General features: G+C 42.9%; 1 protein-coding gene across 1 annotated transcript in view; it reads left to right on the top strand.

The window, feature by feature from the left end:
* SLC35F1 (solute carrier family 35 member F1) overlaps positions 1-23614 on the top strand; it is a 398751-nt gene that overhangs the window by 350539 nt on the left and 24598 nt on the right. Inside the window, exons 4-7 of the mRNA XM_046004052.1 lie at positions 2288-2447; positions 7441-7597; positions 9473-9525; positions 16778-16932. Of these exons, the coding sequence (XP_045860008.1) occupies positions 2288-2447; positions 7441-7597; positions 9473-9525; positions 16778-16932 (525 nt within the window). The remainder of the gene's footprint in view (positions 1-2287; positions 2448-7440; positions 7598-9472; positions 9526-16777; positions 16933-23614) is intronic.

Here is a 23614-nt window from a genome sequence, read left to right as displayed (position 1 = left end):
TAAATATTTCAACTATTGATTCAATCATTTCTAATTTTTAAAACAAGACACACCAACTGTTTTTTTTTTTTGTCCAGTGAATAATTTTCACTGGCAAACGCAAATTTCCTAATATACTTCAAGGGCATTTGAAGCCTGTTGTACTAACTGCCTTAGAGTGTTTTACCATATCAAGTAGGATCATTAACTTGCTAATTAACTGTGCAATGAGCAACCCTGTGCTTTTGGGCAATACTAGCAGCCCCCACCCCAATACAGAGTCCCTTAGAGTGCTATGACCTATAGACTCAGACCCCAAGCAACAGGCTGTTACTCAGCATTCACTGGGCCCTTCATCACCTATTGTCTCACAGCACCCCAGGGCGGGGGGCGGGGCAGGGGGGCAAGGGAAAGCTTACAATTCTGATTGCTTGTGTTGCAAAGGAGACCAAGGCACAAAGAAGCCTGAGAGTCTGCCAATCACAAAAACCTTTTGGGAAGGAGGGGATTCTGAGTGCTGTTTATGGTCCCCAAATTCATGCTGATGGGCAGGCATGCTTTGCAAATATACAAATATTTTCCATCCTTTAATGAATCTTGGATGTTATTGATCATTAAAAATCCTGTATGTACTTGTTTAGTCACTACCATTGGGATACTTCTCATGAACATAGCAGGGTCTGGGTACTGAGAATGTAGTCCTGTTCTCATAGACCTCTGGACACATAGGGAAGTCAGAGATCGTGCCAATAATTCTGTTCTCATTACGTATTGTTGCAATTAACACTATAAAGGACACAGGGCACAAGGAAAGCATGGATGGACCTGACCTGGCCTGGGAACCCACGAGGCTTCCTTGAGAAGGCAGTATATAAGTGCAGGCCTGAAGGAAAAGGAGGCAGGAGTTTGGGAGTTCAGATGGGGCATTCCAGATGGAGGGGGATGCATGATTGAAGACCCCGAGGCAGGACAGAAAGGCTTATTCCAGGTAAGATAAGTGCGAGTTTAGTCCAGGTGGCAAAAATGGGAGAGAGTGGCATGAATGCACTTGAGATGTTTAGAAGATGGAATTGGCAGCACTTGGTAACTGACATGATATAGGCAGCAAGTGTGGAGGAGTAGAGCGATCACTGCCCTGCATCTGACTTCGGGGTGCTGAAGTCACTTGTTTAGGATTCTAGCAGAGGAGTGGTACTGGGTGGTGGGACAGAATCACCAGTTTCTCATTGGGTACATGGCCTTGGAAGTCCTGTGGGACATAGTTTGTCTAGTGGAGATCCTGCCTTGCTGGAGTATCCAAAGGTCACTGTGTTTTACTAGGATGTAGTAGAAACAACCTGTTCTGGGGGTCCCAGAACATGTGTTTGGAAGCATGATTACAGACCAGCATTGAGACCCTTGTAATTTATAAAATGTTTTCTCATGTCTTATGTCTAAGCTTCTTGGTACACTTTGGAGGAAGCCAGTGAGTTATTCTCTTCATTATACTAGCAGGAAATTGAGGCTTCCTGAGTGTGTGATTTGCCCGAGTTCACGCTACTCTAAGGAAGGATACGGTACTCAAATTCAAATCTCCGGACTCCAGTCACAACAGTCTCCTCATTTCATCACGTTAACTTGCTCCATGATTAGGGCCAACTCTCTACCAACTCCTGGGGCTTCCATGTCAGATGGAATCTCACTATTAGCACAAAATATGTAAGAAATGAAATAAAAATTTTTTTCTATACTCTTTATTCCCCCCCCTTACTCTGTTTTACAACAGAATTTTTAAAGTATTGTAAACTCGAGAGTCATTTTGTGTTTGTATTTAGAGCAAATATGTTTATAAGTAGTAAGAAGACAGTTATCTGGGGGAAAATTAGGTTCAACTTTTGTCTAAATTCTAATAATTTATAAAACATGGTAAGACCTCTGCCTCCTCACCTCCCATCCCAATTTACTCCCCAAATAGTGGAACCATCTAAAACGGCTCCACGTATTCTCCCCTCATGTGAGGTGTTCTGGGGGAGTCTGGGCACCGAAAAAGATGGGAGGCAGACCTGCCCCCACCTCGTCGGGGCAGGACACTGTTCACCACCCATCCTGTCTTATCCATTGGCCTTCTGCCTTTTCCATCACAGCTTGGGAGATGTTTAAGTAGTTTGTGCTTTTTTCAGAGTCTGTTTAACTAAATCAGTTCGGGGTCTACACAGACACTCGGGTTCAGGGGAAATATCTTCTCTACAGGGCTGAGTTAGTTTCTTTATTATGTGGGAGGCTTCCTCCTAAACCTCCTGTTGTTGCTAACCTCACTCCTTCCCTATAGCTCTTGGACTGCTTTGTGATCCCGGTGGTGATTTTGCTCTCCTGGTTCTTCCTGCTGATTCGGTACAAGGCTGTGCATTTCCTCGGCATCGTGGTCTGCATCCTGGGAATGGGCTGCATGGCAGGAGCGGATGTCCTCATGGGAAGGCATCAGGGAGCGGGTGAGTCCCTAGGTGTTTGCCCCATTAGGTGCCCATATGTGTAAGGTCAAGACAAGACACTGAATGTTCATGGTAGGATAGGAACAAGGAAGCTGGTCTTCCCAGTGTCTGTGTCTGAGTCATGTTTGTTCCTCAGCACCTTGAATATGGCATGTGGGAGGTGCTTAATCCATGTTTCATGAGTAAATGAAAGAGGCAAAATACAAATTTTCTGCTCTTTCTGAATATATTCAGAAACATTCAGATGGTATTTAAAATTGGGGGTTAGGGCCCATTTGGAGACTATTTTGGAAGGTCATTACTGCCTGGCCCAAACCAGCTGGTTAGACATGGTGTTGGTGGTCCTCTCTTGAACTGCAGGGGCCTTCTCCACCCCTGACCCTCCAACTCTTTCTTTCTCAAGTCAGGGAAAGGCTGAGTTCTCAAACCACTGGGTGAAGGTTGGTGTATAAGCTAAGAGTGGATATTTGAAGTTTGAAGACTAGATTAGGAATACTTAATATTTTTATGGAGGGGAGCTAAGTTTAGTCTCCTTGTGCATGATTTTTTTTGTTTGTTTATTTTTTTGGTAGGAAGGACTTGTGGTTATCAATCACAGCTTGTAGACCTGTAGGGTAAAGCTTCAAGATTTACTCATCAAATTGCTCTAAATCTGATGGGGATCCTGATTCAGGATGGTGAGGATGGTTTCCAGAGGAACCTTTTTTAAGCCTTGCAGTTCTTTAAAATGTACAAAAATTCTTATGCTACATAAGGTTTTGGAGAACAGGATTTAAAAAATGACCTCCTTTGTTAATATCAAGAATAGGATAGAAAGTATTCCCATTTCTATAGTTCTTGGACTTGTCCTTCCTTTTAGGGAATTAGATGATAATCAAAATTGGGATGTTTGTCATAATGAACCTAGGTTGTATGAAGTGCCTAGGTTGTAGGAAGTATAGGAAATAAATACATTTTATTTTTTTTAACTTGTATCATAGAACATAGTAGCTGAAACAGACCTTGTTCAGCAACTTCTTGTGACCCACAAGAACACTAAGATACAGGGAAGCCAAGTGAGTTCCCAAAGTCAGAGCTACCAGAGCCGGTCTAGAATAGAACCCAAGGCTCTTGAACTCTGGGGGAGGCTTCCTTCCCTCTTCCACATCTCTGGGAGCTAAAGATACAACACGGAGTAAAAGAGAGAAAGCCTTGCGGTCCTGGTGCTCACAAACCCACTGCCTAAACAACATTATCAGCCCTACCTTAACAGATGGGCTAAAACACACACACCAGCTTCTCCCAGATTCTTTTCTATGAAACACTGGTTCATGGGATATCAACAGATATCGTATGAAAGGGCCAGTTTTACAGTCTATGCCCATGTGATCCTGATATGGATAATCTCTTTGGAAAAATCAGATAGTTTTTTTTTTGGTTTTTTTTGTTTTTTTTTGTTTTGTCTGATATAATGCGACTAGTGGTTCTAAAGCTATAACTTAATTACACTTTCTCTGCTTTACTGGAAGGACAGAAACATAGACTAAGCAGAAGCATGTGACCTTATTTATGAAAATTCTGCTTTGCTGAACCTTAGCCATTGGACCACCTGCTGTCATCTTGCATTTCCTAGTCAAAGAAGACAATTGCCCTGACAATCTGAATGTTCAAAGCCCAGAATGTTAGGCTAAATTGAATTGATTTCACTAGACTGTATTCACTACTCCTAGGGACAAAAAAATGTCTTCTTGATTTCAAACGCAGTATTAGGAAGGAGTGATACTATTAAAGAAAAGAAAGTAAGTCCATTTGAGGGTCTTCCAAAAGTAGTAATTTTTAAAAAACAATTCAGAGTAGCTCAAACACACTAGAGCAGGTTTTATCTATTTAAGACTCACAGCACCCTTCTTTTTGTGATATGTGAAGTCTTCATGTTAACAATTAAAATTTATCATCACAGAGTACCTTCCGTGCTAAAGTAATGGTGCCCAAGTACATGGTATGGTGTTCTAAAGGCAGCCCAAATATAGGATCCAAGGGCTTATTTTATAAAATAAATTAGACAAAATTAATTAGGCAGCAATTTAAGCTGTCATACAAAATGTTTTGGAAAAAGAAAAAAAAACCACTCTGGTTTTAAGGACAATCCAATATTAATATTGGCATGCATCACTATGCTAAACAGTCCATTTGTTTTCACCTTGACAGTAGAATTGACTCAATGTTATTACTCACCAGGGACAGAAATTTTTTTGAAATACTTCAGTCACTCATCAGAACTTCAGGCAGGCATTCAACTCAATATAAATTGTCATCCCCCAATCAAGAGCTTTTCATAGGAAAAGAGACTGACTTCATCATTTTTTTATTACTTGATCCACAGTTCACCTTAGCTTGGGATTTTGAAAATTCTTTCCTCAAACACAGGGATAACAGCCTGTTCAAAGTTCCTCTGACTTCATTATAATTTAAGTAATTGCTCTCATTCTTCTTGTTAGGATGTTTCTTCCTCATTTTGATTGAAGCCTCGCTAAAGGAAACGTCACAGATGGCAGCAGGCTCAAAATGTCCATATCGGGAATCATGCTTCTGATGAAGCTTTGCCAGCAGCTTTGCCCACTGCAGACAGAAGTGGAGAGAAGGCAGCCACAGTCTCTGGCCCTAGGAGGTTCTGCCTCCGCGCCTGGGGAGTGTGCTGTACAAGTGGGAGGGGAAGAGAAGAAAGTCCTAAGACTAAGATGAAACTCAATTAAAACAGCTCCTTATGATAAATATATTTCTTGCTCTCCACTATTATCATATTTCAACTATAATACTTTTACTGCATCTTTTAGTTCATTTATTAAAGATGTTAGATACCTATAATGACATTTTTTCTTATTATTAAACATAATTTGGTAGTTATTTCAAGGAAGAGAAAACATTTCCAAGGAGGAACATTTTAATTAAATCAGAAACAAAGAGTGACCATTTTTTTGGTGCAAGGCACTTTCCCATGAATTATCTCATTTAATTCTCCTAACTATGCCAAGAAAGTTTTCTTAGTCTCACTTTTGCAGCTGAAGAAATCAAGGCTAACGGAGATGAGAAGCGTGTGCAAGGACACACCAGTACTAAATGGTGTGGCTTAGATGTGAATCTAGCCAGTATTTTTTCTGCTATAGCACTTGCACTTATTTCTCTATAGTCGTGACCCTTATAAGAAATGTACAGCTGTTCTACTGCAGTGAATTAGGAGAAATGACTGTCTCGGGTTGCTCGGTATGGTGGAGTTTCCTGAGTTGAGGGAATTTGGTACTAAAACCAAGAGAGTACCAGAAAAACAAGGCAGTTGGTCACATTTAAAACTCAAAAATATTCAGTGGGATGGGTTCATTTTCATAAATTATGTGAATAGTCTTTCAACACTCCAGAATAGTCTAATTCACCATTTATTTCTCCATCTGGTGGTTAAGTAGTGGTTTTCCCAGGAGGCTGACTCCAGTAAGCTCTCCCACCTTTCAGTGTCTCTTCTCTCTGTGATCCTTACCAGGAGTAGAAATTGGCCTTAGGAAAAGTGACACTGTTAGAGTACAGTTGACCTTTGAACAGCATACATTTGAAATGCAAGGGCCCATTTGTAAATGGATTTTTTTTTTCAATACAGTACGGCACTGTAAATGTATTTTCTCCACCTCTTGATTTTCTTAACATTTTCTTTTCTTCAGCTTATTTTATTGTAAGAATATGGTATATATTACATATACAAAATATGTGTTAATTGTTTATATTATTGGTAAGTCCATAGGCTTATTATTGGTCAACAGTAGGCTATTAGTCTTTAAGTCTTTGGGAGGTCAACATTTATATGCAGATTTTTGTCAATGGGTTGGGGGGTGGTGCTCAGCACCCCATCCCCTGCGTTGTTCAAGAGAAGCCTGTAAATATAGACTCTCCCAATGTCACTGCAGAGGCATGAATGAAAAGGTCTTTCCCCAAGCCCAGCCCAGATTCTTTTATGTGAAGTCATTGCCTAGAGAATGCTCAATGATCCCAAATGAACACTGAAAAACTGGTTCTATGGTTTTAGTTGTTCCAGCCAACCTGGGAATCCAAGGCTACCCTTAGGTGTGAGCCCCTTCCCTAGAATCATGCTGGAGAGAGCACCCTTCCCATCTCGCCTCTCTTGTGCCCCGGAGCGTCATGCCTGCCATGCTCCCATGTGCTGAGCTGTATAGGAGGACAGAGCTAGAGACTACTTGGATACAAGCCCTCATGGGCTGCTAAAGTCCACTCTTCCTTCCTGGCTTTACACTTCCTAGAGTAGAATTTGCCTAATGATAAGAAATAGTGGGGTGCAGCACTATTTAATATTTTTTATTAAAAATTGGCCAAACTCAAACCAACCAAAACTGGTTTTAAAACAAATAGACATTTTTATGAAAATATAAGAAAATATTAATGTAATAGTGAATTAGCTATATTTTCACTCTTGCATTACTTACTTTAGGGGAGTTGAAAGTTTCAACTCATAATCTCCTTCACTCTTATTTTTTAAGGAAGGACATATTTTGCCCACAGTCAAAATAAAGAGTCCCGACTACTTCTGTTACAGCTTCTCTCCCTGTAGAGCAGAGGGTGAAAATTCAGACTAGCTCTGTTTGTGCTACACCATGTTCACTAAACTGTTGGAAAGCACCCTGCAGCAAATATAACATGTACATGTATTAGCATATATTCCTAGACATATATATAGACAGTAGACACGGGGCTTTGTAGAGATGGTGCATCATAGAAGCAACTGGTCGCTTTTTTGGGTAAAAGAAGACTTCTGGTTGGGCAGACAAAGGCAAGATTTTTATACCAGAACCTATGTGGAGCACAGACAAACACACTTTACTAGATCTCAGTTGGCAAATTACCGGACTTTTGTAAAAACATTGGAATAGAATAGACAAAGGAAGTTCAATTTTCTGGTGCCAGATTCTCATTAAGAAAATTTTAATGAAGCTGCATTTGTGTTTCTGATTTCTAGGGGAAAATAAGCTGGTAGGGGACCTTCTGGTCTTAGGAGGAGCCACGTTATACGGTATTTCCAACGTCTGGGAAGAATACATCATCCGAACCCTGAGTCGAGTGGAATTTCTGGGGATGATTGGACTCTTTGGGGCTTTTTTCAGTGGAATTCAATTGTGAGTAAAAATGATAAGAAATTCAGATAGTAGATACTCCTAGGGCTTATTCTAATTATTTTCATTTAGGGTACGGTTGGTCGCTTTATTTTATAAAATCAAGACTGGAAGTCTTTCACTAACCTCCTCCATGAAATCTGAAAGCTCCGCATCTTTCTTAGTAAACTTCTTCAAAACTAAAGAAGTTTATTATCAATTATTAGAAAACCACTTAGTGGACTCTGAACACAATTTACAAGAAAGCAATAGAAGTACACGGATTCTCCCAAACCAGCCAGTGGTTTTACTTAGAGAAGTAGAATAGCAAAGCATAAATGCCATGATTGGATGCACTTCTGAAGAGGGACACCTGTTTCCTAGTGACAACAACTACTAGAAAGCTCACAGTATAAGTTTGTCCTTTCACAAGTTCATTCTTTTCTTGCCCAAGGATTTGCCTGAAGGAACCATATTTCAAATTCATCTCTTAGAAGTTTGGTGTTCTCTTGTCCTTAAACATATGGAGATAAAACACAGACTTTCATCAAGCATCTGAAAGTCCAAAACACCCCACCTGCCTCGATGTATATGTGTCATCACAGACTCGTGCCTCAGAATCATTGTGAGAATAAGTGTCAAACAAAGCATACTTTTCCATCAAGAAAGACCATATGTTTTAGTTTCACGTAAAGGGTGAAGATTGATAGTACAGCCCACAGCCTAATTTCACCAAATCCTTTTCTACGAAGCGAATAATTCTGATTTCACCAAATCCCTTTCTACAAGGCAAGTGCCTTGTAATTGTATCAATTCAGTATCTGAAATTATTTATGGAAGATATTTTGGCATTGCCTTAAACATGTTTTGCCAATAGGCTGTTTCCAAAAATCCTCCAAATCTTCGTATCCCAAGACATGGGGGAAAACTACATAGCAAACAGGGCATAAAGATGGGGAGAGTCTCTGAAAAGGATTTATTTTTGATTCATTTTGAAAGTGGGATGGCATTTTTAAAGCTCCTAAATTTGGTGCTTCAACTTTGTGAGAGGAAAAGAGATTGCCCTGTTCAAAATTCGTAACCAACATTTTGTAGATAGATGGCTCGTTTTATGGATTCTTATTCCTGAATCCAAAAAATATCCATAGCTATCCAGCACTCATTTGCTTCCGTCATAGACCATTTGAGTGAATAGAGCCCCTCAGTGCCACTGCTGGCAAAATCAAAGTGGCACGGGGGCTGTGTGTGTCAAATGGAGTATGTTGAGTGTGCACCCCAACCAACATATTTCTGGTGGAGCGGGGCCAGTTTACCCTCCTGGTCCTCTTCTGGAGCTGTGATTCTCAAAGTGCGTTTTTCTCATCAGCAGCATCAGCACCACAGGAGAACTTGACAGAGATGCACATCTGTGCCCCACTCCCGTACCCCAGATCTGCCGAACTCATATCTCTGGGGAAGGAGCATGGGAAACTGTTACAACACGCTCCCCACGTGGCTTTTTGGCACCTTAAGTTTTGAGAACCACTGCCCTAGAGAACCCTCAATCAGAAAACTGACTTCGAAAAAAACCTGATTAAACCTGCAAGCACAGAAGTTTTCCCTACCTCACCACTGACTTGTCAGAACACATCTAAGCAAGAAGAAATCAAGGCCTGTAGGCAGACTCTCTAGGGAAAAGGCCAGTGGGAGGTCTGAATGCCACCATGCCCTCGCCGCACCTGCGGTGAGGAACCTCAGGTTGCCAAAGCAGACTTCCCTATCCCTGGCCCAAGGTTATATTTGCAATTTGGTGGTTGTTTTGTAACTTGCACAAATCTGGTAAATGAATAAATAAGGGGGAAAAAAAGGCAGGACACATTATAATCTTGCTCATGGTGTCTGTTTTCTTTGAATTTGCAGAGCCATCATGGAACACAAGGAGCTGTTAAAGGTGCCCTGGGATTGGCAAATAGGTAAGAGCTTTGCTCACCTAAAAATCCTGTTTTTAGTAAACCTGAGGGATACGTTTGAAGAGTGATGTGGGTAGGTGTGAGGCAGGAACCATGAAAGGATTCAGAATGCAAAGGACAAAAGAAAATGAAATTCCTTGTCATTTTAGGAATTTGTGTATACGGTGATAGATTAAACCGCATGATTTCTAATGTTTCCTAATTGAGCTTCTGCCCATTATCATTGTCAAGATGCCATTAGTGTACACACAGAAGTATGTTATTAGGTTAAAGACCAACCATAAAGAAAAAATACTCAGAGGCAGTGGTGGGACATAAATGACAGCAATTTTCTCTAGCCAAGAAACACAAAACTGATGTGATCATTAAAAAGTGGCACTTTAGTAAAGGGGGGGGGTGAACAAAAAGGCATAAAAAAACACAATGTAATGGACGTTTTGAGCCCATAAAAACCTTTTCAGAAGGGAGCACTTTGCACATAAGAAACGGTTAATTGATCTCCAAGTAGACTGGGTGGAAAATACCAGACACGCTTCGAGCACGTTAATGGTCATCCAGGGTATCTCAGATTCCACCTGTTCTGAAAATCACTTTTCTATTAAAAAAAAAAAAAAATGGAACAAGGATTTAAGATCCTAGGTGATTGCTATAAGGATCACACAGCAAGCCCTGAAAGGTAATGGTATTTAACACCTTCTGCCTAGATACCCCTTCAGTGTCTATACCAAGATGCATGGTATGAGGCCAGTATGCCAGCAATGAGCACCGGGCATGGCTTATAAGGGTGCTTGGAAAGCACGCATTATGGACGCGAGTGCGGGCTGAAGCCAGATCGCCCACACTGAAGTAGGCTGCTGGAGACCCCTCCAGCTTCTGTGAGTTTTGATGAGATTGACGGCTTTAGTCAAATTCTGCTTCCACCAGCAGGGACAGCAATGACATAAGCTTCCTGGCACCGCCTTACCTACCCCTGACCTGGAAGTATCCAAGGCCAGCTCGCTGCTGACATGATTCCCTCTGAAGGCACCCCGCCAGCTACAGAATCATGCATGACTTTCCCTGGGGGTTATCACTAGTGACTTCAAGGGCTGACCGGCTCTTGTGTCTGTCACAGAATCCTGCCATTTAGTTTCTTGTGAGTTTTGCTATAGAATGTTACCATTCAATGAAAATTACTAGAAGAGAGTGGGTGCGAAGAGGAGAGGAGGGGCAGTGGGGAAAGGAAACCAGCTGCAGGTTACAGATGCATTTGCCTTTGGGACTCTCGGAGCCAGGAAACAAAATGTGACCTGTGCTTGGTAACACTTCACACACAGTGGTATAAATTCATTTCATATTGATAGTCATGGCAATGATCAAAAATAATTTGTCCTCTAATGATATGGATGTCATATGCATCTCCACCGAGGTTCTATTCTAATTCACTGTTAGTTAAATGTGGTGTCAAAAGGTAGTTTTACTCTTAACTCTCCTGTTGCCATTAAACTGTTAGTCCCCTGTAGTCCACGCTGATGGAAGGTGGGGTAAAAGGAATACGTTATAGAGCCATCAGTTTAATTCTTGGTTGCAGACGAGGCTGAAATGGGCAAGAAAGGGAGCCCGATATTCATCCTTTTCTTTCTAAAACATCGATAGGGTTGGGTTTAAGATTTTTTACACAAGGGCTGCCTCTGTCCTCATTACCTCATCCTGACCAACTACACAGTGTCATTGTTTAGCTCAGTTCTGGGCACGTAACGTTCAGTGAATAAATGTTTACTAAATGAGTGAAGGGCAAGCAAAGGTGATAGGGTCTGTTCTGCCCCTCTCATCTTTCCAAATATAGAGAACAGGGAAGTGGTGGGGGGCTAGCCGGAGGTCTAGGCTTGACATCGCCCTCTCGTTCTGGGGAACTGGGAGATGGCATACTAGTTCTGGGGATCAAGAGGCAGGGAGATGTGGTGGGGGCGTGTGTGTGTCAGTGTCCTCTCTAGCATCCCTGCACTCTTTGGGAAGTCACCCAAGAGTGCTGAGCTCTGATCGCTGTCTCTGGTGGAAAGCTCACAACATCTAAGGTACGAGACCAAAATCCAAGACTCTTCATCTCCCACCATCTGTCAGAACATTCCTCTCCCTCCCCTGTCTCCACATCAGCAATCCCCCTCACACAGTCTCTCGGACAGCTCATATGGTTGACATTTTATCAAAGTAAAAAGATTTTTTTTTCCTACAGAGCAAGTGGGATAATAAATGTATTTTTTATCTTTTCTGTACTTGGAAGGCACTTTTTAAAACAGATTCCATTATTTTCCTATAACATTTGCAAGATGCAGAGAGTAATTCAAAGCAAGAAGACCACCTTAATTGTTGTGTGCTTCATTTCTTTGTTTTACCCTACCCAGCAGAGAGCCTGGGTCTGATTATGCAATCGTTACATTCCAGCAAAATGTTCGACCTAACGGAGCTCAAATGTCCTGTGGAGCAGGTGTGTTCGAATCACCATCAGAAATCAAGTAAATGGCTTCAGCATTCCCTTTATCCCGTTTGCCATATTGTATTAAAGGACTTGTGAGCAGATACCAACTGGTGTGAGAGCCAAATATCAAAGGAAAGGAAAACTGTGCTGTGGGACAGAGAGCACAGGTTCGCTGTATGCAGGGGTTCCTTCTTGGCTCTTGTGGGTGATGCGTATTTTGGTTTTGGTTTTGGTTTTCTCCTGGAGGCCGAAATAAGAGATTTGACCTTTTCCCTGAAGATGGGAGTCATGGGACCACGGAGCAGGAAGGAACTTAAGGATAATTAAGAACGTGACTTTTTTACCCAGGCTGAATCAGAGATCTGGGGAGGTGAAGCCACCGAGGAGGCCAATGGCTGCCTGTGGGGGGAGGAGGCGGGGAGTGGGGGCACCGATAGGGTTGCGCATTCTCTGAGCAAGCCCTGCCCACCTCGGGCGCTTGCCTACTCAGCCTGATGCACATGGGCTAAGAAGCCATCTTTAAGAATTAAAAATAATGTTTTTAAATATCTAGTATACTCAAAGGAAAGTGAAAGACAGAACATCAGTGGGATCCCAAAGGGATGAGATAAAACATATTCAGAATACACGGACGCATACTATATACACATGTGTGTCAAATCTGTCGTATCTAAAGGTATGTCATAAGTCACGCCTCAGGTATTTATCATGTATGTATTATATATAAAACGAGATGCTCATTAGAATCACATCAGATGCTCCATCGAAGCCCTGTTTCTTCATAATAATTAAACAATATGGACTGGGGGTATATGCTCAGAATTGGAAGTCCGACAGCCTGTGTCCTGAGGGCAAGTTACTCAACCTCTGTATGCTGGTTTTCCTGTTTATCCACAGATCTGTTTCTGACCCTTCCTCTGCTGTGCTCTGCAGAGGCTGACTCACGCAAACTACACTTCACAGGCTCTGCTGTTAAGGGGCTTCCAACTAGATTTGGCCAATGGGAGGCAGTAGGAGATCGGAGGGTGGGTGGGAGGAAGAAAGAAATCAGGGTGTGTCTCCTTGTTTCCCTCCATTCGGGGTCAGGTCTCTCGAAATGGCTGAGTGCCCTCTGAGTGTTCGACTGTCCCTTTGCTGGGCTTCCCTACCTTCTGATCCCCGGCACATGGCCTCCTCCCTGGATCTCTCTAGCTCCGGGAGTGTGAATAACTTCCTGCTACTGCTCATCTCTGGGATGCCTCATCACCCCTTTTCCCCCATCACGCACTCAAGCACCTTTGTGACTTGTGCCCCATATTAAATATCCTCTACTGAACCTGAGGTATGGACTGTTTCTTAACTGATACACTCTTTCAGCCTGTTTCCTTTCCTATAGAAATAGGGTAACAATAGTAATGGTCTTTTCCACGGTTGTAGATATTTGTTAACGTATCTGAAGTACATGGCATGTAGCAAGCACACAATCAATATGAACCGATAGTATGCTTTCTCATTCCTTTGACTTAAATCTCTTTAGCACATGAGGAAAACAGCTCCCGAACGCTGTCTTTTGTGAGAGAGAAAGCATGGCAAATAAGAAATGGCTATACACACACCTTGTCTGCAAAAGTAGTTGTTGCAGCCATTAGAGAACTGTCAGTCAAAAAAATCACTCAGTTCGTTTGTTTGATCACGTTGATTGACGGCTGGAAAGCTCCGCACAGACAGCGCGCTGGGTCTTCAGATGTATTGCGCACATCCACGAGCCAGCTCATGTCCACCTCCGAGCAGCGTGTCCGCAAACTGCAGCAACGCTGCACACCCTCCTGTCTGACCATGAGTCCCAGTGGCTGAGCACGCTCTGCTCTCAAAACAGGATGTTCTCATGCAAAAGCATCGGTTGACCTAGCAAAGTGGTGAGCTGGGATGGCGTAGATATCCCATCCCTGTCTCCCTAAATTTAATTTCTGACATTTTTAAAAATAGGTTTAGAGAGTTTGAGCTTGAAGCACCCTGACGCTGCCTGATGAGTAGAGGGAAACTTTGCCGTGGGTCTAGTTTGCTCTTCCGTGGCTCACCAGCCATATGGCCACCTCTTCTCTGAGCCCCTAAATACATACCCAGCTCCTTGCTGGACAGATCCTCTTGGTTGACGCATAAGCGTCTAAAACTAAAAGGAAGCTTTTTATTTCCCCTGAAAACCTGTCTGCTCTCAGTTCTCTGCATCTTGGTAAATAGCATCATAATTCACACAGTTTCTAAACTAACTTATGAGATCCCTTGGGTATCTCTGATGGCCCCAGGCTATCACCAGGGCTTGCTGAGTGTCCAGCCAACTCTCCTTCACCTTCACTGCTGTCCTGAGCAGAGCCGCAAGCATCCCTTGCCTGGGCTAGGACACTGCACCTCTCACTGGTCTGCCATGCTCTCTCCTGCCAGTCCTTTCTTGGCAGCAGGCAGAGCTCTCATTTGAAGATGTGGATCCGGTATTAGCCTTGTTACCAGCTCCTTAATGGCTTCCTATTACAACTAGAACAAGATGTCAGTTTCCTTCCTAGACCTACACGGCCCTGCATAATCCACCCTCTGCCTAATTTTCCACCTTCATCCCTTCCCACTGCCCCATTCTTTTCATTCTGCACAGATGTCCTGGCCCATGGCAGCTCCAAGAACACGGGGGGCCCTGTCATCAAGGTTTTTCATTTGCAGAGTTCCCTGCCTAAAATGTTCTTGCCCTGGGCCCTCCCTGGCCATTTCCTTAGAGTCCTTCAGCATTCAAGGTAAATGCCACTAGTACAAAGAAGACTTAGCCAGTCCCCCTTCCTGAAGCAAGTCCCCTGCCATTCCCTAAAATGAACCCTTTGACCCCCCCCTCTTAGCACTAAAGCAACTCTAAGCTTCTTACCCATTCTGTTTTCCATAGCTTTGCTAGGCGAGGGTACAGTAGATAATAAGTGAATAATGAGTGAGTATAAAACATCAGAACCCACATGTGAGGTGGGATCAGTGCCAAGTAAGGTGTGTCAGGTAAGGTGACGGAAGGGTAGGATTCTGGAACTTTCTAGCTCAATCATATTTAATCTAAATCACTGATACAATTTAAAAAGAAAAGGCGCTGGTACCTGGACTATATTCTGACCAAGATTGACTTTTGTGGACTTTTAGTAGATTAATTTAAGGATATAGCTTATTCTTAGTCTTTTAATCCCAGATTCTTTTTTAAGGAATACTGCACTAATTTTATGTCTTTTCCTGTATTGCTCATAAATTATTTAGTATTGCACTTTTAGTAACTTGGTTAAAAGGAAAATGAATTATAAGTAGCATGAAACCCAGTTACAGGAGAATTGACTGTTTTTAGGGAATTAAACCTTGTGATGGAGAGTCAGAAGATATCTGATCTTACTATGACAGAATATCCAGAAGAGGACTTGCACTTGACTGAGCTAGGAAAGTGGTTCTTCTAGTTTCCTCTTAGGGCATTTCCACCACACTAGAGGGGGCTGTTGTACTGAGTTTGCTACCTTAAGGTTCAGAATAATCTTTTCATATAGATTTGCCGCGGCTTTCCTTGCACTGAGAATCCAAAATGTATAGGATGATGATTTATGCTCTTATATACTTCCCATATGGGAAACCAAATTTCTCTTCAGAGGAATCACTAGTCTTTATAGTCAAAGGGACTAAGTAGGTGTCCAGTATCTATGAAATCCTCCCCAATTCATAGGATTCAGATAAAGCGATCATCTCACAGCCCACACCTGACACATTTAATCAAGGATTCCTTTGGAAAGGTTGGATGCTTTAATTGCATTAAAATGCCCAAAGATCTACTGACTTAATATTACTTATGCTTATTATTGCTTTATTCTGTCAAGGTAGAGAATGAGCCTTACTTTTGTACATTTGTATTGTATCACCACCTAGTAAAAGGTGAACCAAATTCTGCATTTAGCCATGAACTCCTGCTTGGGACCCAACAAAATTGTGTACTTATGGAATTAGTATGAATAATCGTATATCTAGTTATAATGAGAGAGAATTTTAGAGGATGAGAGTCTGACCCTATAGCACGTTAAGGACTTTCTAAAAAAATCTTTCTGTTTTACAACACTTAACTCTCTGATAGTCTATGAAGCATTTAGCTAACGACGTCTAGAACAGCAGAACCTACATGTGAGAACCCGCAGCATGCTAGGGAAGGTGATGGGGAAGTAGGACTCTATTTATTGGGGTGTAGGACTGAGCAGAATGCACAAATCTGGAAGAAATTCACAGGTCGTCTTGTGCTCAGAGAATGAAGTGGTCTGCCCAAGGCCACCCAATTAGGATTCCAGTTCTGACCTAGTCCACATCACTGTGACATGTGAGCCCTTCAGTCTTGAGGACTATATAGTTATTCATCACTGTGAACAATACGTGGAACCCAGTACTTCCCATTTTGCAAACAAAAAAGAGACTTTAAAAAATGCTTTAAAAGACATGGATAGGAAAAGTAGAGTACAGCAGCGGTGGAAACAGAATTAAGAAGGTTCGACCCCATATTCTGACTCTAGCCACTAAGAGGCACTCCTTCCCAGAAGAAGCAAAAGATCAGCTAATGTGGTGGGAAGCAGAAAGTTCATTTCCCACATGAAGATTTTTACTTTTTATTTTATGTTTTAGCGGCCTATTACCCAATAATAAAATGTGCCAGCAGAGTGGAGTAAAACTCCCTGTGTCGTGGTAAACAGCATGGGCCAGCCCCCTTCTCCCCCATGCTGGGGTCCTCAGAGGCCCCCAGAGGAGGCTGTCCGTCACCCCTCTTCCCTTTCCCCACAGGACTGCTCTACGTCGGCTTTAGCGCCTGCATGTTTGGCCTCTACAGCTTCATGCCAGTCGTCATAAAGAAGACCAGTGCCACGTCGGTCAACCTCTCCCTGCTCACAGCAGATTTGTACAGCCTGTTCTGCGGACTGTTTCTCTTCAACTACAAGGTAAGTTGAGCCAGTGCTCCTCTGTGAAGACAGTACTTGGTGGGAAATACCACATACAGGTGGAAATGCCTTGTGGTGGAAAGCCCCAATTTTCTGTAAGGAAGTAGGAGGGCAATTCTGCGCTCACCAGTCCCCACCCCGCCCCCACCCCCCAACCCAGGTCTGGATATTCACATTTCCACTGGAACACAGAGGCAAGAGACCCGTAACTACAGGCACTTAAAAGGGAAAAAGATAAGGAAGGGCTTTTGGATCGTGGGAGACGGTTTTTTCTGATACCATTCAGCGCAGAAGCTACTCTTTTTCCAGCCTAAAGCTAGGAAGATGGGCACAATTCCCAAACTAGAACCACAAAATGGGTTCTAGCAAAGGCACTGGCAGGGCACATTCTCCTTGGAGCAATGATCTAGTGCCTGCAATTTCTGTTTTGCTATTTTCATAGCAAGCATGAATGGAAAATGCTAATGCACTGGAAATACTGTTTCTTCACCGAAAGATTAGGGCTCGGAGTCAATGAATGCAGAGATCTTGTGAAGGATTTGCAGCTCGGATATCAGCCCAAGGAAAAGAAGGAAGTGTTCGCTCTAAAGATAGCAGTCTCTTCAAATGCAAGACGACCCACGCTCATCCACACCCACGGCAGGCAGACCTCATCGGTTAGGGCTCCCTGAGGTCAGATGCTGTCTTGTAAACAGTACTTCAGACATTAACAATTGATTAGGATTGGTGTAGGAGAAGAGACCCAGTTCCTTTTCCTTAGCTAGTCCTATTAGATAAGGGTCAGTAGGGACAATGACCAGGGTGAAAAAGGATGAATATGAAGTATCCAAACGAGATAAGACCAAACTAGGACAGGGTAAAGAAGAGGCAGAAGAAAGAGAGATTGCTCCAGCCACTTCTAGCCAAAGACTTCACCCGGATGTTACAGATAACACCACCAGCCCATGGGTGTGGCCAGCTGAAGGGGACTCTTGGTGGGTGGGACATCTTCAACCAGGTCAACCTAGGTTTGGAGGTTCCCTGTACTTGAAATGACTCGAGGCAAAGCAGCAGAAGTGAGTAACTGGAAATGTGACTGGATAAGCCAAAGTCATAGACAACGACCAGACTCAGTAGGGCAGACAGTGGTGGAAAAGTGGTCACAAACAAGGTTAGCAGAGAGGACCAGAAGCAGATCTGGAGGACAAGAGGTGGAGAAAGTGTCCCTGGCAGAACACAGGGTTAAAGTGCTGAGCTCCTGTTTTACAACGAGCCCTGTGCCCAGTGTGGTGGCAAAAATGACAGCTGAAAGAACTGTGTGGGACTGGACACCCTTTATACATTGTTTGTAATTGTTTTGTCTAGATGGTCCCATCTCTGTCTCCTGAGCACACCCTGGTCCTCACGAGGGCAGGAGTAGAGTCACAGCACATTCCCCCATTGCTCCCTACTGCACGGCTGGGAGGACTAGCTTCCCCGAGAAGCCCCCAGCAACACATCCAGCTATTTTCCAGAGCCCTGGTCTTACCGTGTGGCACGTTGGCCTCCATTTTCCTTCTCTACTCTGTGGTCAGGCATCCACAGCTATCGTGTTCCCAAGTGTGACTTGGATTCCCTGCAGTGATTCCTGTGGTTGTTTTGAGAAGCTCCTGAATTAGACAGATCCCCTGAATTCTCCTTAAGGAAGGATGATTAAAAACTGTTGTTGTGACTGAGGACTGCAGGTTCTTCTCGGGCCGCCAAGATCCAGTCTGGCCCTCGGCATTTCTGAGAGTCTCCTTTCCCCAGGGAGACTGGCTCACCCTTCAGATCCAAGGGCCACACCCCTGAGCCACGGAACTGGGATCTGGGGGTGTGTCTGGGGGAGTTTGCGCTATCACTAGGCTCCCCTGTGAAGCCAATGTTCTCTGACAGCTGAGAGGGACACCTGAAGAGTGCCCATTCCTATTGGAGTGTCTCTCCTGGCTCTTACAAGGCTTATGGTTAGACCTGGGTCTCTCCCCATCTTCCCCTCCCCCAGCCTTTGTGGGTTACTACGTCCTTAGGATAAGGGACTTTGCTGAAGAGGAAGCCGTGTAGTAACCCTACATCATGCCATCAGAAGGGAGGCTGTTTTAGCTGAAAATTGAATGTTTGTGGTCATCAATTTGGAGATATCATGGCTGTTTTTACCTCTTAAAGCAATGTTTCACTATATACATATACATATACATATACATATATACATATACATATATTATATACATATATTGTGTTGCTATCGAACAGACACATTTCTTTAATGCAACGATGGATTCAGTGCAACAAGTATATTATCTCATTAAAATTGATTCCTATTGTCTTTTTTAAAAATAAGCTTTCAAGATAATAACAGATACACGTGTAGTTTTCAGAACTAATACAGGGAGATCCCCATTTGCCCTTTACCCCATTGGTAACATCTTGCAAAACTATAACACAGCATCAGAATACGAACACCAAGGCCATGGGCACACAGAACATTTCCCCCTGACAAGGGTTCACATTGCCTTTCACAGCCAGACTTACTTGCCACTCCCCCACCTCCATAGTGCTGCAGAATCTCACTTCTGTACTCTGTTTCTCTAAATTTGTCACTTCAAGAATGGTATGTACAGTGTATAACCTTTTGGCTTTGACTTTTTTCATTCAGCATAATTAGAGATCCATACAGGTTGTTTCCTATGTCAGGAGCCCATTCCTTTTTATTGCTGAGTGCTGTTCCATAATATGGATATACCACAATTTATTTAACCATTCCCTCAGTGAAGGACATCTGGCTTTTCTCTTTTGGGGGCCATTACAAATAAAGCTGCTCTGGACATTTATGTACAGGTTCTTCTGTGAACAGTTTTCAGTGCTTTGAAATAAACACCCAGGAGTCCACTTGCCAGGCGTATGGTCGTAACATGTTTAGTTCTGTAAGAAACTGCCAGACTGCTTTCCAGAGTGGTCTATTGTCTTTTATTAGAAATAAATATTCATTGTGAGAAAGTCAGAAAATATAGATAGGTACTGTTACACATCGGTACAGTTTTATAGTATATATATTAATACTATGGTAACCAATATTACAATATAGACCATGTTCTACTCCTTTCCCTTTACTCTCAGTGTGCTTACAGTTGACTCCTTACCTCTTAGTTCTTGAATAAACACTGCCTTGTAGTGTCTTTAATTCTTTTATGAACAATAGTATTTATTATCTGCAAAAAAATAAGTTAAATACTCAACTTTAATAATAATAATAAAAAACCCTTCCCCTTGCCTATTTTCTTTTCTTTTTTTTTTTTTTTAAGATGTTATTTATTTGACAGACAGAGATCATAAGCAGGCAGAGAGGCGGGGCAGGGGGTGGAAGGGTGGGCGGAAGCAGGCTCCCTGCTGAGCAGAGAGCCCAGGGCTGGGCTTGATCCCAGGACCCTGGGATCATGACCCGAGCTGAAGGTAGAGCCTTTAACCCACTGAGCCACCCAGGCGCCCCCCCTTGCCTATTTTCTAAAAGAATCTTCCAAGCACTACTTGAATTTATAGTCAAATAGTCATTGTTTGGCAAATTGAGGATTTTCTTTTTCCTGGGATCCAGCTTGCCAGCCTCTGAACTTGCCCTTAGGCTTCCCAGAGATGAGAGGCGCTCTAGAGCTTGGGAGAAGGGTCTGAGTGGCTTATAGGTTTCCACTACAGCCAGATGAGCCATCTCAGAAAACTGATTTTCAAAGAATGCTTATTGGAGGTAACTTTATCATTATGAGCAGTTTATAGTCAATGGAGAAATCTTGGTAAATTTTACAAAATTCGCAAAAATGGTGATGTCAGGGGATGGAGTGTATGTGTGTGTGTTTAGGGATGGGGAAAATGTGGTTATATCTTCATGTCTTCTTTGAAGAAATGTCTGTTTAAATTTTTTGCCCATTTTAATTTGGTTATTTTTTAAATCACCGATTGCGATATTTCTTTATATATGCTGGGTAGTGTATACCTATCAGATATATGATGAGTAAATATTTTCTCCCATTCAGTGGTTGCTTTTCATTTTCTTGTTAGTTTCCCTGGAAGCATAAAAGGTTTTAATTTTGATGAAGTCCAATTTCTCAATCTGGTTATACTTTTTAAAACGTGAAAGGAGCCAGGCCAGTCCCACCAGGTATGCTGGGGCCCCCAAGCCTTCCCTGGTGGTCCCCAACAATGCCTCTCTCCAGGGCTGCTCAGTGATGATTGCCCCTTGCCTCCGAGTGCCTGCTCTCAGGGGATGGAGGAAAGACACACCTAAGAAAGAGAAAATCCAGTTCAGGGGAGGGTGACTTAAATAATAATAAAGTTATATATATATTCTATATATATATAAATAAAGTTCAAGTCACTATATACAGAGTGTAGTGGGGAAAAGAGTTTAAGCCAGTGACCCTAAACATCGACTGCAGATTGGAATCACCTAAAGAGTTTAAAAAATGGTGCTGCTTGGGTCCCAGTCCCACTGATTCTGATTTATGCTGTCCACAGTACAACCGCCTGGGCATTAGATTTGTCAAGGCTCCCAAGATGGTCCTATTATGCGGCAGCAGGCACGTGGACCTAGGACCAAAGGGCGAAGTTCTAAGATTCTAGCTAAATATAAAGATATCTTGTTAGCAGTTAGTCATCTAAAAGTGGAATTGACTGTCTCAGGAGCTCTTTTTGCTGGAGGAAGCTGGACAGGAACATGAGGGGGCAATGTGGAGGAGCCTCCCACTTCAGCCCTGAGGACTGACGGGTGACTGCTGATATCTCATTTGGTTTTCCTACTGTCTGCACGAATAGTTTACTCCTTCACTTAATCATGATGTCTCGCCTCCAGATAATCTTCTGATAGGGTTATAAATATCTGCAAATAGCCCTCCCAGATGTTGCTTACTGAGGCAGAACTAAATGATTAAGTGAACCTCTCCTACCCAACATTGATTATTTGCTTTTTCTCACTTTCCACCCTTGAGGGGAAAAAAAAAAAAAATCCATTCCCTTCCCCACCCATCAGTCCACTGTCTGCACCTTCTCTTCCTCTTGTGCTGACCAGACGTGAAGCCCCATGTCCCAGGGAGGCAAATGACTAGATTCTGCATTAGACATCTGCACGGTGTAGTGCTCTGGCAAATTCTGTTTTACAAGACTTTTGAGAAGTGGGTATCTATTTCTGTTTTATTACTTGACGACAGTATTGAATCCAGAACACTAAATCCGTAGCAATCTGTGGGAAGTATAGGAAATTAGTTTTATTGGGCCTCAGAGATCCCCCAAAACCAAACCCAGGAAGGGATTTCCATGAGAGCTTTACAACTTGATGGTGTGGTGGCTTTTCAAGGTTAGAGCTTGATCAGTTATGAACTCTATCCCCTTATATTTATTGTACAAACTGGACACTTTTGAAATGGAAAGGATTCAATTCCTATGGCCGCTCAAACAAATTACCACATAGTTAGTGACTTACATCAATACAAATTTATTATCATACAGCATCGGAGGTCAGAAGTCTCATTGGGCTAAAATTGCTCACAGAGCTGTGTGGATTCTGGAGGCTCTAGGGGAGAATCTGTTTCCTTGCCCTTTCCAGCTTCTAGAGGCGGTCTGTAGTCCTTGGCTCATGGCTCTCCCTCCATCTGGAAAGCCAGCAGCAAAGCATCTTCAAATCTGACCCTCTGTGAGCATATGGGGCCGATCCAGATCACCCAGGATCATCTCCCCAGCTCCGCGGTTTAATCACATCTGCAGAGTCCATTTTACACAAAGCGTAACGTATCCACAGGAGCCAGGGATTAGGATGTAAACACCTTTGGGAGCCATTAGTCCACCTACCACAAGAGGAATATTAATAATTACACCAAGACAAGTGAGGGAATATTGACACCAAGCTGGGCCAGCTGGGACATGTGGCTGTGATCATTATTTTTTTAATGGATGTTTATGCATATGTTTTAATTTATCATTTTTTATTGTATTATGTTAGTCACCATACAATACATCGTTAGTTTTTGATGTAGTGTTCCATGTTTCATCGTTTACATATAACAACCAGTGCTCCAAGCAATACGTGCCCTCCTTAATACCCACCACCACCAGGCTCACCCAACCCCCCAAAACCCTGTTTGTTTCTCAGAGTACGCAGTCTCTCATGGTTTGTCTCCCCCTCCTATTTCCCCCGACTCACTTCTTCTCTCCATCTCCCCATGTCCTCCATGTTATTCCTTAGGCTCCACAAGTAAGTGAAACCATATGATAATTGACTCTCTCTGCTTGACTTATTTCAGTCAGTATAATCTCCTCCATGCATCCATGTTGCATCCATGTTGATGTGAATGTTGGGTATTTATCCTTTCTGATGGCTGCGTAATATTCCATTGTGCATATGGACCATATCTTCTTTAGCCATTCATCTGTTGAAGGGCATCTTGGCTCTTTGCACACTTTGGCGATCGTAGCCATTGCTGCTATGAACGTTGGGGTATACGTGGCTCTTCTTCACACATCTATGTCTTAGGGGTAAAGACCCAGTAGTGCAATTGCTGAGCCATAGGGTAGCTCTATTTTTAATTTTTTGAGGAATCTCCCACTGTTTTCCAAAGTGGCTGCACTAACTTGCATTCCCACCAAGAGTGTAAGAGGGTTCCCCTCTCTCCACATCCTCGCCAACGGGCTGGTGCTCATTAGAAGCTGC

This window comes from Meles meles, chromosome 5 (genome assembly GCF_922984935.1).
Source record: "Meles meles chromosome 5, mMelMel3.1 paternal haplotype, whole genome shotgun sequence".
Lineage (NCBI taxonomy): Eukaryota > Metazoa > Chordata > Mammalia > Carnivora > Mustelidae > Meles > Meles meles.
Note: the sequence above shows the minus strand (reverse complement) of the source record. Positions and strands in the feature narration are given on the sequence as shown.